Here is a 19,535-nt window from a genome sequence, read left to right as displayed (position 1 = left end):
ATAGATAGATAGATAGATAGATAGATAGATAGATAGATAGATAGATAATGGATGGAGCTTAATTTCTTAGTTATCTGGTCCAAATTTTTTGCAGTGGAAGAATGCGTAATCACTGTAGGGTGCTCATCTGGCTGCCTAGCCATGTCTCTCAGTCAGTCTTCCTTCCTTCTGTTCTACCCTTTGTCCAAAACACCATGACTAAAAATCTGTCTGGTTTAAAGGAAACTGAAAGTATAATGTGGACTGACATCTATGCATACATAGGATACCAAAATTGCCAATCAGTTACCTGCAAGTGCTACAAGAAGGACAAAATTGCTGATATTCTTATGACTGACTTAAAAGTTTACCTCTCCATAAGACCTGGAAAGAACTTCAGTAATACAACAATGGACTAATAATTGAGAGAGAAAAGAAAACGGGGTGGGGGGGAAGAACAGGGAACCAGGCCCTGTGAGTACTCTATCCCCATCTTATAGTCTCTTGCATGGTTTTATCTTCTTTTACAACTTATGATTACTTTCTGCTAAGCAATGAAAAAGTGCTGCCTTTCTGAAGGATCAATTTTATTGCCTTTTTATAGACCATCTAGCCCATACTGGTCCTCCTGGACCTGTAACCATAGAGAAAAATCTCCATCCATCCACTCCGTCCTACATGCTCTAACCTGTAGCCATCCAGTACCAACTCTTGGCGTTTCTGCAGGAGAGCCTAGAAGGCCCACGTGTGGTTGGCTCTGGCTTTCTCACAGTTGGCCAAAAGTATGTGCATCATCAGCCATCTGCCTTCGGGGTAGCTTCCTCAACTTTTCAGTCTGGGTTAATTTTCCCAGCAAGCATGTGAGCTTAGAAGTAAGCTCCGTTTTTTTTTTTTTTTTTTCTCTGAAGCATAACTACAACACTAATTCTCCATGGAGCCAGGAATAGCAGGGAACCCTTTCTGTTTGAAAGCGTTATGCATTTCAACATAACCCACCAAATTACAATACCTTCATTTGAAATGACACAAAAGGGGTCTCCTGAACTCACATCCCCAAGTCTTCTGAAGCTCAAATTTCAGATGTATCTATTTCTACCATTTCTTTCTGTAACTTATCACTTAATACACACATAAATCATCTTCAAGAATTCTCTCATTACTGTATATAAAACATACACACACTAATGTAAACTGGAATAATTCCCTACAAGGGAAAGGCCCATATCATTTCAGGCTCAGAAAAGCTCTAATGTGTTTACTAATTGTTGAGGAAAATGTGGGGGCTGATACTGCCTAGCTGTTTCAGCAAACTTCACTCTCTGCTTTGAGCTGTGTCCACTTGCTGGAGACTGGAGTGAGCTGCTTTGCAGCGCCAGCTTTGAAGGCTGGTTTCTAACCACACTGGCTGAGCAGATTGGAGTGCAAAGTTTCAAGTCTACCGACGTGGCACAGAACCTAATTTCTTGTCTCTCAAGTAAGCTACAGGCTACAAGAAAAACCAGAAGTGGGGGGTGGGGGGAAGAGATGTATTCACAGCCTGACCAGAAGTTCTGTGGCCAGATACTGAACTGGTGGCACACTTTTGTGTACCAAGGATGATTTGATGATTTAAGTCATATAGAAGTATGACTCAAAGTTATTCTAGCAAGTGCCACACCTGGCGGGGGGCTCTTTTGTGACTAAATATTTAATCCATTTTTTTTAATATCTTAAAATTAAGTTCTTTTCAGAACTAAGTATATTGAAGTTAACTTATCATACTTTCCAAGTTTTACACTGTAGATGATGCATCTGAGAAATATCCCAAAGTGACAAATCTGTACTGTACTTTCTTTTTGGTAGTCTGTTTGTTTGTTTGTTTGTTTGTTTTATTTTTAAGGTCTTATGCAAGTAACCTGGCCTGGTTGAGAGCTAGGCTAGACTCCAACTTCTTATCCCCTGCTTCCATTTCTAGATATTTAGGGTTACAGTCATGAACCAAAATGACTGGTTCTAAGGTCTTAAGGAACAAAATATATATGGACTTACGGTAGAAATATTACTATCATGCTTTAGATCCTAGGACTTGGTTCATTTTCAGCATTGACCTATTTCTCTAATGTTTCAGTCAGTGCGGTGATTAGTATCCATGACATTTGTCCCAATCACTTTCACAAAACATGATATGACAAACCCAAAATCCCACTTAATTCAGTTTTTAAAACTTGCTTGGTTTTCATCCCTTTAAAGATTTTTGACTTTGTTATCTGAATGTAGGTGATGCCAAGAAGTTTTAACTTTCATGCAGGGGAAAAAAAAATGGTTTTAAAGAAAAATCTGTAATTAATGACAGATTTCCAATCTTACACCTTTATTTTAAATTAGGCCTCAGAAGTCTCTAGAAACAGAGGAGCATCTTTGCTGGCCAGGCCAGGACATAGCCTGATAGCTGCTATTCGAAGCCAACATCAACATGAGTCCTTGCCACTGGGTATGTACCCTAAGCTGCTGAGCCTCTAGCAACCCAATGCTTAACATTGCTCTCTACTGTGAACCCTTTGATAGTCCACCTGTGTTTTCTCTCTCTTCTGCTTTTGAGACAGGTTCTCTCCTTGTATATTTAGCTATCCTGGAACTTACTATGTGGACTAGGTTATCCTAAAACAAACAAGATTCGTATCACTCACGCTGAGATTAAAGGCGAGCACCACCACGCCTGGCCTCTCCTCTCTCGTGACACGTCTCAGCTTTTTACTCTCCTCCTCACCTCTATCAGTTCTTTCCTCTAGATCCTCATGCTCCTTCTTTTTCATTCTATTCAATAGTCAGTTAAACCCTAAGTGAAATAATTGATTCATAAGAAAATGAATCAATTTTAGTTGCTGTGTGCAAGTTTTTTGCCTTGTTTGTTTACTGTTGCTATGCTAAGGATTGAATGTAGGTTATATATGCTAGGCAAATACTCTAGCATTAAGCTATATCTCCATATTTTATTTTATTTTATTTGTCACTAAGTTGCTGAGACTGGACTATATATACTCAGCCACATGCAGGTGATTTTTAATATAGTGATTCTAATTTGTCTTCAAGAATTTCATACGTGTATACAATGTGTTTTGGTCATTATCTATCTACCAGTCTCCCCTCCAACTCCTCTTTCAAACCTCTCATCTGTTTTTAACCCACTGTCCAATTAGTGCGGCCCATGTACAAATGGGCATAGGGTCATCTGCTGGAGGGACACACTACAGGAAAAAATTGACTTGCCCTTCCCTACTGGCCAAAGACTCTAATAACTCTTCAATTAGGATGGGGCTTTGCTGCAGGATATTTGATCCCATTGTGAACCTCAAAATTGTGAACTTTAAAACCCTGTTTCTTGTTTGGTGTAGTTGAGCCCTATCACACATCTTACTCCAAGAACTTTTTATTGTAAACAGGTGATTCTGGTGTGGTTCACCCAGCCCTAGCACACACCTTTAATCCAAGAGCTTTCTGTACACAGGATTTAATAAAGTTAACCCTTTAGCAACATAATTTTGGCAGGTTCTTCCCCAAGCCTATGACTTCCCCAAATATAGTTCTTCATCAGGTTTAGAGTACCAGGCTCAAGATCCCTCTTATAGTGCAAATCCTACATCAAATTTAAAAAGTGATTGATGACCCTCTGCCACACTGATGCCACCATTGCGCCAATGGGAATGCTTGGTTGAGAGCTGGGTAAGACTGTTGCTCTGCACAGTCTTTAATCAGTGCCTCCCTTCCAGGTGTGTATGAGGAAAGCTTGCACAGCTGCCATTCTCAACCTCAACTATCTTTTTTAATTTTTTATTTAACTTTTATTAATTACACTTTATTCATTTTGTATCCCCCCATAAGCCCCTCCCTTCTCCCCTCCCTCCTCCCCTCCCGGTCCCACCCTCCCCCCCCCTTTCTGCATACATGCCCCTCCCCAAGTCCACTGATAGGGGAGGTCCTCTCCTCCTTTCTGATCTTAGTCTATCAGTTCTCATCAGAAGTGGCTGCATTGTCAGGGTTCTAGGTTATCTCCACGAATAGTCCTTGGTTGGAGTATGAGTCTCTGGGAAGTTCCCTGTGTTCAAATTTTCTTGTTCTGTTGCTCTCCTTGTGGAGTTCCTGTCCTCTCCAGCTCTTGCTATTTCCCACTTCTTACACAAAATTCCATTCACTCTGCCCGACAGTTGGCCATCAGGCTCAGCATCTGCTTTGACAGTCTGCACGGCAGAGGCTTTCAGAGGCCCTCTGTGGCAGGTTCCGAGGTTGTCAACCTCAACTATTTAATTCCAAAACACATGCATTAACCAAAATGAGAGTCAAAATAATATATATTTTCATCCCTGCGACTGGAAAATCAATACAAAGCCATGGCAGCAAGTGTCAAACACTCAAAAAAAAAAAAAAAAAAAAAAAAAAAAAGGATTTATTTGAACCTATAAAGGATCTTTTGTCATAAAAACTTTGGAAAAGTACCACAAAGGCTATAATGAATACAGATGTCCTCACAGGGGAGCTGTTCTGATCTTCATCTTCCACCTAAACATAGATGAAGTAACACCCTGCCTGCCATTTTACAGATGATTGCTCAGACTTGATTCACTTTTATTTATATCTTTTAAGATAATAACGCTACTGTGTGCTATTTTTATGCAAGACTTTGGTTTTCTTAAGAGCACTTCAGCTTTCTATGTCATTCACTAGTTCTGAGTGGACATTTTATAGTCATCTACCTCAGCCACTGTTCTGCATTTTCTTTTCTGTTTCAGCATACAATGACAAGATTGTGGCATTTCTTCGCCAGCCAAACATTTTTGAAATGCTACAAGAACGTCAGCCAAGCTTGGCAAGAAACCACACACTCAGGTAGGGTTCATCTCCCATCCTAAGAGCACTTGCTTCTTCCAGTTTTGTTTTGATTTTTTCCAGGTTGTAAAGCAATACTATGGAGAGAGAGCCAATGAGACTTACGACACCTTTCATTGCTGTGTACAAGTTTTAAGTGAGTCCTAAAAAGGAAGGGTTTAGTGTTCTGGAAAGTTTCTCAGAGAAGGTAGTCCTATCAGGTTACGTAATGTTAAAATTATTTCCACTGACTTGGAGGAAAAGAGAAAGGGAACAACATAGTTTTCATAAACATTACTTATATAATACCCCATCTCAATTATTTTTAATAATTTTTGGAATACGATTATTTAATGATAAAAACAATTAGGTGACAACTTTCAAAAATAAGCAAACACAAAGTATTATGTGTATGCTAACTACTTAATTCCTAGTATGTATGAGTCATGTTTAATATTTTTTGAGATTATAATATAATTACATCATTTTTCTCTTCCCTTTCCTCCCTCTAAACCCTCTAATATACTCTTGCTCTCTTTCATATTCATGTCCTTAGGTTTTTTTTTTATTATTTGTTGTTACATATACATATATGTATATTATATACCTATATATTCACAAGTACAGCCTGTTCACTTTGTATAATGTTACATGCATGTATGTTCAGGACTGACAGTTTGGCTTTGGATAACCAGCTGCTGTGTTCTCCTGCTCTCAGCATTCCTTGGTTACCTGAAGTTCTTTGTCTAGGGTTGAGGCATTGGTGTTTTCAGCTCATGTTTAGGCAGTCGTATTGGTGAGACTTTGTGGGTGTGGCTTCTAACATTCCTAGACACAAGAGACACACTCTTGCAGCAATTTCCCTGTTCCTCTGGCTCCTACAGTCTTTCCACCCACCCCTCTGTAATCATCCCAGAGCCGGAGCCGTAGGTACAGGAGTTCTGTTGTAGATGTATCATTTGATCTGGGCTCTACAACTCTGCATTTTGATCGGTTGTTATTTTCAGTAATAGTTTCTGCCTGTTGCAAAGAAAAGCTGCTTTGATGAGAGGTGAAGACCACACTTACCTGTGGTATAAAGACAAATATTTATAATGCAGTTATAATCAACCCAAATGCCACTTTGTTTGTTCACAGTAACTAAATATGCATTTCAGAGTTATTTTCAGTTATATTTTAAAAGAAAAACCTAACTACTAAAATTGTAATGTTCTCAGCCAAACATAAGGCAGAGCTCCAGGAATCCTGTGGAAGGATTGTAGAGGCCAGAGGAGTTGATTCTGTGGGTTTTCTTGACGTGTCTTGACTCTTTTGGCTCCTGTAATTCTCCCTTTCCCTCCTCCACTCACCCTCATCCCTGGAATGGTCCTTTTTGTTTTCCTGGTTTCTGCAGTTACTATAGGATATGTACTCACATCTGAAGATTTGAGGCTGGGAACCTCAAATGAGAAAGAGAACATGCAACATTTGTCTTTCTGACCCTGAGTTACTTCGCTCAATATGACCTTTTCTAGTTCCAATTTGCTGGTCACTTTCATGGTTTCATTTTTCTTTAAAGCTAAACAATATTCCATAGTGTATATGTACCACATTTTCACTACCCGTTTGTCAGCTGAAGGATGTTAACTGTTGTGGATTAGCAGAAATAAACGTAACTGAGCAAGTGTCTGAGGATCTCCAGTTAAGGCATGGTAGAGCTGGGTCATATGGTGGATTTGTTTTTAGCTTTCTGGGAATTCTACACATTATTTCCAGAGTGGCTGGACCAGTTCACAATCCAACTGTGGATATGGGTTTTCATCTCCCCATGGCCCCTCCATCATCTGTTGTCAGTTGTTTTCTTGATCTGTGCCATTCTGGCTGGGGTAAGATGAAATCTCAAAGTTGGTTTTGAAGGGACTATGCCAGCTCGAACGTGTCTAGCACAGCTCTGGCAAGTCTTGCCCTTCACCCCCATTCCCTCTGCCTGGTTAGAAACAGTTTACATTCCTAAAGCTAGCCATCAAGTTCTACTCCCTTATTTGGCCACTTCTTCCTTCTGAGGCTACCAAAGGGTTAGAGTCCAGCAATCCAAACTCCCCACCCCACCCCCCTTTTGCTCACCTAATTAACATTCCCAATTAACATTAAATACCTCATCCTAGCACAGGGTTTCCTCTTTTATCTGTGTAAAATGCTGTTTTCCTATGTGCCACCTCCGTCCCCTCTATCCAGAGTCAGTCCTTTGTCCTCTTGAACAAATACCCCCTCTCCTTCGTTTCCTTTCCCTTCTCCTCATCCTCTATGTCCTGTCCTTGTCTTTTATTCCCTGCCTTTTATTCCTCTAGGTAAAATAAACCTCTTTTGTGCTGAGAACTTGATCTTGGGGTCGTGGACCAATAACAATTTCTAATAGTTTTGATTTTCATTTGTCTAATTGCTAGGGTGATGAACATTTTTTGAAGTATTCTTTACCCATACCTTCTTCATTTTAGAATTCTTTGTTCATGTCCCAAGCCCATTTTTTAAAATGGGTCATTTGTTTTTTTGTTTTGTCTTGTTTTTTGTTTTTGTTTTTGTTTTTACTGATTAAGTTCTATGTGTATACTAATACTGATCCTCTGCCATATATATAACTGGCAAAGATTCTCTCCCGTTCTGTAGGCTCCCTCTTCACCCCATTGATTGCTCCAGCATGTTTCCCTCTTGTTGAGCAGATATTAAGTCCAATTATACAGCCGTTGGTTACCACCAAGGGATGACTGACCCCTGACCCTACTGTGTACTCCTAAGGTTACCATGCCATGCTGGCTGTTGTGGTGGTCCGAGGTACCATATCTGGGTAGAAGTGTTGGTTTTTTTCCTCCTTCAGAGGTTTTCAGGTCAGATCCATCTCAAAGTCCTCTGACCCCTGTTTCTGAGGTGCACAGTGTCTCTAGCAGTAAGGGCTAACCTTCCACCTCTGCAGGGCAACAAGGGCAGTAGCAACAGCCTATAATGTTTTGAGAGTCTTTTGGACAACAACCCAAAGAGGGCGTCTATGCCTGGTTTGGGAGGGAGGTTCTTAGACAGTCTTTGGCTCTTGGAGGGAATAATATCAGCCCAGATGAGAAAATCCCCATTTAGACTCTATATGTATATCTATACACTGACTTACTTACATGTATTATAGATATTTTTAGACAGAGAGTTAAGGAGCTGGGCGTCTCTCACTCCCTGAAATGATGTAGACCAGCCTGTTTTATTTTCCAAGCCACAGTTAGAGAAGCAACTGAACATCCCCCAAGTTTTGCTTCTAGCAATTACTGCAATAATACTTTACCTCTAATGAGATTGGAGCCAAAGGACATCCAATTCAGCAACATTCTGCATAGTTGAGTAGAGCCCCAAAGACTTCCCTTACCTTTAAAAATCTCCATTATATAATAATAATTAAAGAAAAAACTCTTCAATGTTAGAGGGAGTAGGGATTCAGGGGAGGCATGGGAAGAGGAGAGAGAACGGTAGAAATGACATAAGTGCAGTACTCGCACATGAAACTCTCAGAAAAACAAAGTTAAATTAAAGGCTTCAACAAAATGCCCCTATATTGGGAGTCACTGCCAAGAGAGAGTAATGTTGCGTTGGTAGTATTGCCTGGTGGGGTGAACTGAGTGAAGGGTATAAGTAATTTCTTCATATTTCCATTTTCAGTTATACATGTGCCTCACCTGTTATCAAAATGAAATTTTAAATTAAAATTTTAAGTATTTGAAAATAAAGTCAATACTTAACATTTTGCCCAAATTTAGCTGCAAAAGGCAAAAGTTAATTCATTTAAAGCATGCATATAAAGAATGATTACTGAGGATGGTGGTGGTGGTATTACTAGGGAAAGTAATTGAGAAGTCAATTTGAGGAAAATAAATAGTTCTTACCTATGGACTTACTTGAAACAATTTTTTGATTAGAGTTGTAGATCAGAATGGTTAACCTGTATCTAAACAAGGACAGACTGAGGCCTATGCTTTGACTTAACCTGGATGTCCTTCTCATTCTAAAGCTCTAGGTCCCCTCTGTTCCCACTGTGGCATTATACATGTTCTACCAGAAACAAAATTTCCCTAGAGACAGCCTTCACTTTGTCCTCTTGGGACTTCCACTATACCTTGAGCCAAGAGAGCCATCTTTCCACAGCTCCCCTCCTCGCTGCACTCCTCTCTGTCTCAAGCACACTCTGACTCTGCTGTGCTCCTCAGCTTCTGAATCTGCATGCATCTCAGAAAGATCTACCCTTTGTCAAGCATCCAGGGAATTCAGGAGATGACCTTTAGGTCTATAAAATGCGTCAGACGTTGGGGAATGTTGTATGCCACATTGCAAGAAGGGAGAAAATAAATCTAAAATTATTTCTTGATGACCTAGCTGCGTTGATATGTAATTCTCATTTTTTTTTTTCTTTTCAACTGTACTCTAGGGAGAAAATCCATTATATTCGGACAGAGGGCAATCATGGGCTTGAGAAATTGTCCTGTGATGCAGATCTAGTCATTTTGCTGAGGTAAGGGGTTGGATTGGAGACCTCCCTGAAAAGCTACAGTGGAGAGGTTGGAGGAGGAAAGGGAGCCAGCCTGAAAAGGATGAGAATCAAATGCTGTCCACTTGTTCTAGAAGGTCCTAGAAGTAAGGCTTCGGTCCTTGATTGACAGCCCTTGTACATCCTTTAGATGTACAACGAGAGCATTCGGGGCTCTGAAGTTCTTAATGGAGACTTTTTGTAGAGTTAATAGAGGATTAAAGAACCAGAGATTATGAAAGTGGAGGTTCTACCTGCTCTTATACAATCTGCGCCCACTTTCTCAGGGGGGACAGATAACTAACTTTCTTCTTTTTAACCCCTACAGTCTCTTTGAAGAAGAGATCATGTCCTATGTCCCCCTGCAATCTGCCTTTCACCCTGGGTATAGCTTCTCTCCCCGCTGTTCACCCTGCTCCTCACCCCAGAACTCCCCAGGTAACTTGGAATTCTGGCCTGGTGTCACCTAAGTGATCATGTGTGTTTTCACCAACTGAAAGGAAATTCAAGACAGTTCTCTCTCTCTCTCTGTCTTTCTCTGTGTCTCTGTCTCTGTCTCTGTCTCTGTCTCTCTCTCTCTCTCTCTCGCTCTGTGTGTGGGTGCACGTGCACTCTCTCTTCATCCTTTTCAATTTATTAATCAAAAGTACACTCTAAATCAGGTATTGACAAACTAAACTGTTGCCTGTTTTTATTACTTCCCAGGGCTAAAAATGGGACTTGTTTATGTTTCTAAATGATGAAGAAAAAAAATGATACAGATCCTAATGAGTTAGCCTAAGCTAGCCTCAAGTTCATGGCTATCTTGAGATATAGCCTCCCAGATGCTGAGATTACCGGGGTGGATGTGCCATCATGCCCAACTGAAACAATAAAAATCAAACCTCAGTACTTATAAGTAATGATTCTGGGAATCGGCTCATGCTAGTTCATGTTTGTATTTTCTGTGGGAGTTTTTTTCGCACAGAAGCAGATATGAGCAATACTAGCAAAAACTGCATGGCCTGAAAAGCCTAAAATATTTATTCTCTGTTCCCTTTTAGAGATGGACCCTTGCCTTAATTTGTCATTACATCCCAATGACTTTTCCATGCATTTCAAAGGCATTTATTACAGGTGAAAGAAAGTTTGCATAGTAATTATGTGAAAACCCTTGTTTATATTAACATAAAGAATTAAATGCTGACCATCTGATACTGTAGGTCAACAGTATCTTAATGTTCTTCAGAGCTGTCTAATATTTTAGTCTTTTAAATGTCCCTTCTAAGAACTTTGCTTTATACAAATGCTTGCCACAGAAGAATACTTATGGCTATTTCAGAAACTGTTAAGAAATTCTGTTCTACTCCTAAACCCACAGTCAATGATTTTTTTTTAAAGTGAAACTCAAGGAAGGCTTTTTAAAATCAAATACTCTAAACCAACCCAGTCCAAAGATATATCAGTTTGATATTTATATGCTGTGGAATGACAGTAGAAAAATGCTAAAATTCTTTGTCTTAGTAATTGACATTACACAGCAGTCTCTGAGCTAAGCTGAGGTGTTCAGCCAGTGTCCATCAGTATCATATGTCATGACATCATGCACAGCACAAAGTAGGCACGTACTGTGTTCAGACCAGGATGGCAATGAGGTTGTGTGGAGCACTGGAGAGCGCTGCCAGAGCACTGAGGAGTCATTTGGTTTTGGATTAACTTCTGGTTGTTGTGTGCTCAGAAAAAATGTCCACAGCTTCCTCGTTCAGTTACACGGTTCATGAAAAATGCTGATCAAATATAAACCTCTAGATGCTCGAGTCCTGGCCTAAAAGCATGTTTGTTTGTTGTTTTTCTTTCAGCATCAGTATCAATTCAGAATCATGAAAAATTACACAAACAAAGGTCTTTCAGTCATTTCTTATGGCAATATATGAAACCATTTTTTTTTTATGTAACTACTTCTAAATTACCCAAGTAATAATCAAGTCAAGCCAGTTTTCATGGAGGTGCTTTTAATAGAAACAGAACTTGAATAATTTAAGTGGAAAATATAAACATTCCCACCAGAATCCACTCTCCCTTTACTGTTTTACTTCAGTTTAATGTAAAAGTAACCACGGGCAAGGCAGCAATGAGAAGGACTTCTAGGGGAGGGCCACAAAAGCTAGGACCATGCTTCGAGGACGGCATGCTCTGCAATCGCTCTGCACTTTTGTTCCCGGATGAAAAGCGCTGACCACGGACGATGTCTCTCTCTCTTTCTCTCCAGGTTTACAGAGAGCCAGCGCAAGAGCCCCTTCACCATACCGAAGGGATTTTGAGGCTAAGCTCCGCAATTTCTACCGAAAACTGGAAGCCAAAGGATTTGGTCAGGGTCCGGGTAAAATTAAGTGAGTACCTGATTATTTGGCCCTAAATTAAGGGAGTGGCCCTTCTTATCTATTTCCTTTTGCAACACTGAATGTTGGATATACTAATATGGTGACACTATGGCCTAAAAGGGAGGAATAGAAAAATTAGAGAATTGGAAGGGGGAAGAGAAAGTGTTCAAGTAATTGGAAGGAAGAAGACAGGAAAGGGGAGGAAAAAGAGAAAGAACTATAGATTTAAGACAAAGAGGCACATGGTCAATCAACAATAGACCTCCTCAGAAAACAAAGGCCCTTAAATCGAGCTAAAATCTTATATTTCCATTCAAGAAAAAGTAATCAAGACAAATTTTAATTCAAATTTTAATTCTCAGATATGTGAACTCTTTGTTGCAACTTTCAAGTTTTCAATGAAGGCCAAGTTAAAAAAAAAAGTGGTACCTGCATCCTAGGTTTGTTATTTTAATTGAAAAGCTGAGCTCAAACTTGAAATCCTAACTTAAGATACCTCCTAACCTAAGAGACACAATACCAGTTAACAACACAAAAAAATCAAATACAATTGTTTGTGTCCAATGATAAGCATACATTAGTTCTTTGGGTGCCAACACTCTGACTGTATCAAGCCCAGTACCAAACTGATAGAACCTCTGTCTAGTCCTCTCTTTTCTCAGTAGAGAAGCCAATGAGTAAATCCATAATAATGAGCACTCATGATTCACATACAACAGTGCCCAGCACCCACCCTGACTTCTGTGTTTCCATTCACCATCACCTTCTATTCTCAGGCTCATCATCCGTCGCGATCACTTGCTGGAGGGCACCTTCAATCAAGTGATGGCATACTCCCGAAAGGAGCTCCAGAGAAACAAGCTGTACATCACCTTTGTTGGAGAGGAGGGGTGAGGCACCATGAGCTTCATACAGTTAGATCAGTGTGGGAAAGTCAAATCCAAGAAATGAGGGGTAATTTCTTTCAGGAAAGAATAGAGTGGCTACAAACCACTGGCCTAAAGTGGATCTGAGCATAAGTTCTCAGTAAGCTTTTCTCTCCCCAGGCATCCTCAAGCCTTAGGCTTCTTGCTCCTTTTATTTATTTATTTATTTATTTATTTATTTATTATGTATGCAATGTTCTGTCTAAATGTATACCTGAATTCCAGAAGAGGGAACCAGATCTTACTATAGATAGTTGTGAGCCACCATATGGTTGCTGAGACTTGAACTCATGATCTCTGAAAGAGCAGCCATTGCTCTTAACCTCCAAGCCATCTCTCCTGCCCCAGGCTTCTTGTGCTTTAAAGAGGAAGAGAAAAGAAAAAGTTGAGCTCTTGGCATGTCCCAGAGTCTGAGACATGTCCCATGAGCTCATGTCCCATGAGCAAAGTGTAGCACAAATTAAAATCCTGTACCACTGAACATTTGCTTTGTAGGTATTGTAAATTTCTGAGAAGAAAAAAAAAAAAAAAAAAAAACCTCTTCCTTCCAAAATGCAGATATCAAGTTATATACCAAAGTTTTCGTGTGCTTTTTCTGACTTAATGTACACATCATCTAAGTGTGCAATGCAGCTACCTAAAAGGCAAATGAAATTGGACTTGTAAGCTTGTATGAATACACACACACCACACACACACATAACCTTTATAGAAAACTACCATAGGAACTCATTCATAGGTATTTAGTGAAAAAAAATACCCAAAACCAATTACTACGTCTTTTTCTAAAGTTGGTACTTCCCCTTGGAGTTCACTGTAAAGAGGAAAGACTGTTCTCTGCTTCTCAGAAAACATACCCAAAAGACCTCACTAGGACCTGGATAAGAAACTGTCACAAAAGTGAGCTTCCTGGACCTGTGTTTCCTTTGCAGCTTGGACTACAGTGGCCCTTCCCGAGAGTTCTTCTTCCTTTTGTCTCAGGAGCTCTTCAACCCTTACTATGGACTCTTTGAGTATTCTGCAAATGACACTTACACAGTGCAGATCAGCCCGATGTCTGCCTTTGTAGAAAACTATCTTGAATGGTAAGGTCTCTAATATTCACTTTCTTGTGTTTAAAAAAATTATCTTTCCTAGTCAAAAGTCAGCAGCATGCCTCTAAGGAAACTGCATTTGGAGCAGTTAACCAGGAATAGTTGGATCCTAAGAGCAGATAACATGGAAGCAAAGATAAATTACCAAAGACATTGATGTTATAGATGTTTACAACTGTCAATTGATATAAGAGAATAATTGTCTACTTAAAAACTCTAAAAAGACATATATGATAAAATTGATAATTTCCTTGAAATCAAAAGGTGCGCTAGATGATTCTCAGAGTTATTCATGGTTTTAAAATTCTCTTATTTTGAACTGGCATGCCTTTAGCATTGGATTTGTATTTAACCATAAAGTAAATCTGAGTCGGATAACCTCTAAACATTCTTCTCATTTGAAAACTCAGTTTTGGCTTTAATAAGGAATTCTATTGCCAATTACGGATATGTGTCTGAATATCGGGATCTGTCAGTTCTGTGTGTCTCTGTGGGCTTGGTACCTCGCACACGATTGTCGAAGCCTCCAGAAAACCACGTACAATTTGTAGTCGCAGACAGTTTCCTGCTGCATCAACCCGGACCTAATTTGATACTTTCACTGATCTCAGGAGCTCCTTTTTGGGTTCTAGAAATAGCCCAAACACCACTCCTCTGAAGCAGCTCATTTATGAATTATTATTTAGGAATTATTATTGAATCTATTGCGAGTTCCTAGATGTATTCACTATGCTCCCTATCGTTGTGACAACATATAAGGCAAACAACTTAAGAATGAAAGGGTGATTTCTGCTCACAGTGTTGAGGCTGCAGCCCACCACAGAGAAAGCATGGTGCAAGAAGAGTGTGACCTATTTGGTCACATTGCTCTGAAATCAGGTTGCAGAGAGCTATGAACACGTGTCCTCTGCTCTCACAAGCAGACCCATCACAAGTCTACTCCTTGTCGACTTGACACCCAAACATAATACTTTTTATATGTTAATATATTTTTATTTATAAGTTTTCATAAAATACATTTTTGTTTTGTTTGGTCTCAGTTATTTTTTTTTTGAGTTTTCTTTTATTGAAAATATATTTTTTCATACAAAGTATTCTGATTATGCTTTCCCCTCCTCCAACTCCCCCAAGATTCTGCCCACCTTCCCTCCCATCCAAATCCACACCTTTCTCTCATCAGAAAACAAATAGACATCTAAAGAATAACAATAAAAATAAGATAAAACAAGAAAGGGCAAATGGAAATAGGACAATACAAACAAAGAGAAGAAAGAGGGCCAAAGAAAATGCTCAAGAAACACATATAGATGCAGAGACACACACATTCATACACACAGCAATCCAATAAAAATATACATACACACACAAAACCAAAAGCTATAATATATATACATAGGACCTGTAAGGTTAAAACAATGTTTTAAATGCCCTCATAAAACATTATGAAACAAAGAACCTCCAAAGATGCCATTGAGTTCATTTTGTATTGACCATCACCTGCTGGCCATGGGGCATGCCCTTAAGAGTGGTTTGTATCCCCAATAGGACTGTATTGGAGAGAAATAACTTTTTATTTCTAAGTGGTTATCAGTTAAAGGTAACTTCTAGCCGGGTGTAGTGGTACATGCCTTTAATCCCAGCACTGGGGGAGGCAGAGACAGGCAGATCTCTGCAAGTTCACAGCCAACCTGGTCTATAAAGCCAGTCCATGAAAGCCAAGGCTACATGGAGAAACCCTGTCTCAAAAAAGAAGAAGAAGAAGAAGAAGAAGAAGAAGAAGAAGAAGAAGAAGAAGAAGAAGAAGAAGAAGAAGAAGAAGAAGAAGAAGAGGCGAAGGAGGGGGAGGAAGGGGAAGAAGAAGCAGAGGAAGAGAACAAGGAAGAAGAAAGCTTCTGCATTAGGGATATGGGCTTGTGTCCACTTTTCCTCTCAGCACTAGGTTTCCATTTGCTGCAGACCCACGCAGGTCCTGTGCATGCTGCCACAGTCTCTGTGAATTGGTTTGTGCTTTGGCTCTGCTGTATTTAGAGGGTTGTATTTCTTCGGTGTTCTTAAAATCTTTCCACCTCCTTTTACACAGTGTTCCCTGAACGCTGAAAGGAGAAATTTGATGGAAACACTCCATTTGGGGCTGAATGTTTCAAGGTCTCTCTCTCTGAATGTTTTCTAGATATGAGCCTCTGTGTTTGTTCCCATCCTCTGAATCAGGAAGCATCTCTGATAGCTGAGCTTCACTGATTAGTACGTATAGCAGAATGTTTTTAAGAGTCGTTATGGCTATGTTCAATCACCAAACAACACAAGCTATTTTCAAGGCTATTGGTTGCTCTCCACAAACTGACAGTAACATTCTATAGTCGTGTAGTACAACTTGAAGTCTGGGATGGTGATATCTCCAGCAGTTCTTTTATTATTCAGAATTATTTTAGCTAGCCTGGTTTGTTGCGTTCCCATGTGAAGCTGAACTTGATGTTTTGGTTTGGTTTGGTTTGGTGTTTTCAGTTTCTGTGGAAGGTCTTTCCATCTTCTGATGTCTTCTTCAATTTCTTTCTTCAATGCCTTAAAGTTTTTATTATACAAGTCTTTTCTTGTTTGGTTAGTTATCCGAAACATTTTTTGAGGCTGCTGTGGAAGGTACTATTTCCCTGATTTACTTCTTGGTATGTTTTTCATTTGTATATAAGAAGACTACTGCTTTCTATGTGTTGGTTTTGTATCTTCCTGGTGTGTTGAAAGTCTTTATCAGCTGTAAAAATTTCTGGTAGAATCTTTAGTTTTATTTATATACAAATCTTTTCATCTGCAAATAAGAATACTTTGACTTCTTCTCTTCCTATTTGTATCCACCTGATTTCCTATAGTCGTCTTATTGCTCTAACTATGACTTCGACTACTATATTGAATAGGGATGTCTTGTTCTTCCTGCTTTGGGTTTTCTCTCCATTTAAGATAATGATGTCTGTGTGCTTGCTGTAAATTCCTTTATTATGTTGAGGTATATCCTTTGTATCCCTATCTTCCCCAGGATGTTCTTCATGTGGGGCTGTTGAATGCTTTCACATATCTTTCCTGCATCTAATAAGATAATCATGCTTCTTTTTTCTTTAAGTTTGGATTGCATGTGTTGATTTTCATGTTGAACCACTCCCAAATCTCCAGGGTGAAACCAACTTAATCATGGTGATTAATCTTTTTTATGTATTCTTGAATATATTTGCAAGTATTTTTTTACATCTGTAGTTTTATTGCAATACACACTGATACACAATTAAAGGCAAAATGTTCTGGCATTTCTGAGAATTTCATGAAAAGCAAACGTAGCCATCTAGGCAGTAGGCAGTAGTAATCATATTTTTCCAAGCCAAAAAACAAACAAACAAACAAACTTTTACATGAGATAACTCAGCAAAGTCTTATTCACATCTACTTTGGTTTAAGAAAACAGCTGTTGTGAGATGAGCTGAGAAGGAAAGGTTGCTTTTGTTATTTCAAAGTTCTGCCTCTATGTTTCATTCCAACAACCCGAGTGAACTGGGAGGCCATGTGTTTGGAGACTACATGGAATCTGCTTATAAGACTGATGATGATAATGTCACCATAATGGAAATGAAAGGATAAACAGGAAAAAGTGTTTCCTACACAAGGCTCTTTTCACCTGGCTCACTTAAAAGGTTTTCATTATCATAAACATTTTAACTCTATTACAGGACATTGGCAGAAGGCTGCTTTATATCTGCAAAAGGGCTCTGCCTTCGCATGAGCTTGGAGCAAACTGTCAGGAATGAAAAGTCCTGACCCTGAGAAGCAAGCATCACTGCCCAGAGTCACACAGGCATTGTTTTGTGACCACCTCATAAAAGAAAGAAGGAATCTTGACAGTTTCCCCTCAGTGGTCACTGTAGCAGTTGGGTGCTTAAATCCCTTTAGTGCCCAAACGTGCAAAAGCACTCTAAGGGAAAAAAAATGCAGAACAGCAATTTGAGTAAATATGCTGCACCTTATATAACTTGGGAACAAAAGAAAGAGAATCCCAGGCACAGCCCTGAGACTCCATGTAGAAAAGCATTTCAGGAGAAAACTGTTTGTAAACATTAAAACTCAAGGGCATATAGATACACTTTTGGTTAATCTGTGCTATGTCAAATAGGAATTCTGGTAGATGCTCAGTCGGCTAGGTAATTCTTTTGGGTTTACACTGTTGTCTGTATAAGTGGAAGAATATACCCTGTTGCATATACTTACACATGTATGTTTATATAACTCAGATCATCAACATTTCTTTTAAATACATTCACTTTAAAACCCATGTCTCTAAAAACAAATACATTAAACTTCTAATATCTAATTCTGAGTTCCTTACCAAGCCTTTCAGAACTGTTTCTTAACAATGGCAGGGGACCATTAGCTTTCCCTTTAAGCACTAAAATGCAGGCACATCATAGAAACAATATGTGAAAACAGCCATGTCTTCACTTCCTCCATGTTCATTCCCTGTGATGCTTCTGCATCTGTCCAGTGGTGGGACAGCATTTCCTAGAGGGAGCACCTCATTCAGTTGACATCACTTCCTAACCAAAGGAGTCAGCTGCCATTGCCCTTGAGCAAACTAACACCCTTTGTGTTCGATATCGCTCCCAGAGATCATGGTGAGTGGTGTGTGATTATCCCCCTGAGGTAAAGCAGAGGGAGCCCTGGAATTTGAAGGAGCCAAAGTTTCCAGGAGAACAGCACATAAAGGACCTGGGTCTCCATATCTCAATGCCATGAAGTAACTCAAAACCACACCAGGATGAGAACCTGGGGCATCTGACAGTGTAGTTCAAACAACAGAAATGGGTAGTTTCTAAAGACAGGACACAACCCACAAAAAAAATGAGACGTTACTGTTTAATTCCCACCTCAAAAAAAAAATCTTTTTGTGTTTGTTTGCTTGTATTTCCTGAGTTTCAGCTTTAAATTTGATTATTTCTTTTGATCTACTCTTTGGGGGTATTGTTTCTTCTTTTTTTTTTTTCTAGACCTTTCAAGTGTGTTGTTATTAATATGAGATCTCTCTTTAATGTAGACACTTAGTGCTATAAACTTGCATCTTAGAACTGCCTTGGGTCTCATAGGTTTGGGTATGTTGTGGTTTTATTTTCATTCAATTCTAAAAAGCTTTTTACTTCCTTCTCAATTTCTATTTTGACCCAATTTTCACTCAGGAATGTGTTGTTCAGTTTCCATGAGTTTGCACATTTTCTGCTGTTTATATTGTTGTCGGTAACTAGCTTTAATGCATGGTTGTCAAGTAAAATATGGAAAATTATTTCAATTTTCCTATTGACACTTGCTTTGTGTCCTAATATGTGGTCAGTTTTGGAAAAAGTTCCACTAGCTGTTGAAAAGAAAGTGTTTAGTGTTTTGGTGGAATGTTCTGTAGATGTCTGCCAGGTCCCTTTGATTTATGACAATATTTAACTCGAGAAATTATTTATTTTTTTTGTCACAATGGGCTCTCTGCTCATGAGAGCTGGCCATTGAAGCCATCGCTATCACTGTGTTAGGATCAATCATGTGATTTTAGGTAGCTTTCTGAAACTGGGTGCCCTTGTGTTTGGCACATAAACATCTAGAATGGCAATGTCCTCTTAGTCGATGTTTCTTTGATGAGTATATATTCTCCTTTATCTCTTCTGACTACTTTTGGTTTGAGTTCTACTTTGTCAGGTTTTAAAATGGGTATGCTTAATTGCTTCTTAGCTTCATTCACTTGGAGTACCTTTTATTCTTCTTTTCCCCTAAGATGTCTTTACTTGATGGT

At 39.3% G+C, this 19,535-nt stretch overlaps 1 protein-coding gene across 1 annotated transcript in view; it reads left to right on the top strand.

Moving 5' to 3' along the window:
* Positions 1 to 19,535, top strand: part of Hecw1 (HECT, C2 and WW domain containing E3 ubiquitin protein ligase 1) — a 295,620-nt gene that overhangs the window by 227,553 nt on the left and 48,532 nt on the right. Inside the window, exons 17-23 of the mRNA XM_055603961.1 lie at positions 2,344 to 2,449; positions 4,743 to 4,839; positions 9,254 to 9,337; positions 9,681 to 9,790; positions 11,601 to 11,721; positions 12,489 to 12,602; positions 13,571 to 13,723. Coding sequence (XP_055459936.1) covers positions 2,344 to 2,449; positions 4,743 to 4,839; positions 9,254 to 9,337; positions 9,681 to 9,790; positions 11,601 to 11,721; positions 12,489 to 12,602; positions 13,571 to 13,723 — 785 coding nt within the window. The remainder of the gene's footprint in view (positions 1 to 2,343; positions 2,450 to 4,742; positions 4,840 to 9,253; positions 9,338 to 9,680; positions 9,791 to 11,600; positions 11,722 to 12,488; positions 12,603 to 13,570; positions 13,724 to 19,535) is intronic.

The sequence above is a fragment of the Psammomys obesus genome, unplaced genomic scaffold (genome assembly GCF_907164565.1).
Source record: "Psammomys obesus unplaced genomic scaffold, mPsaObe1.curated_primary_1811, whole genome shotgun sequence".
NCBI lineage: Eukaryota > Metazoa > Chordata > Mammalia > Rodentia > Muridae > Psammomys > Psammomys obesus.
The sequence above is the reverse complement of the archived record's forward strand: the minus strand, read 5'-3'. Positions and strand labels throughout refer to the sequence as shown.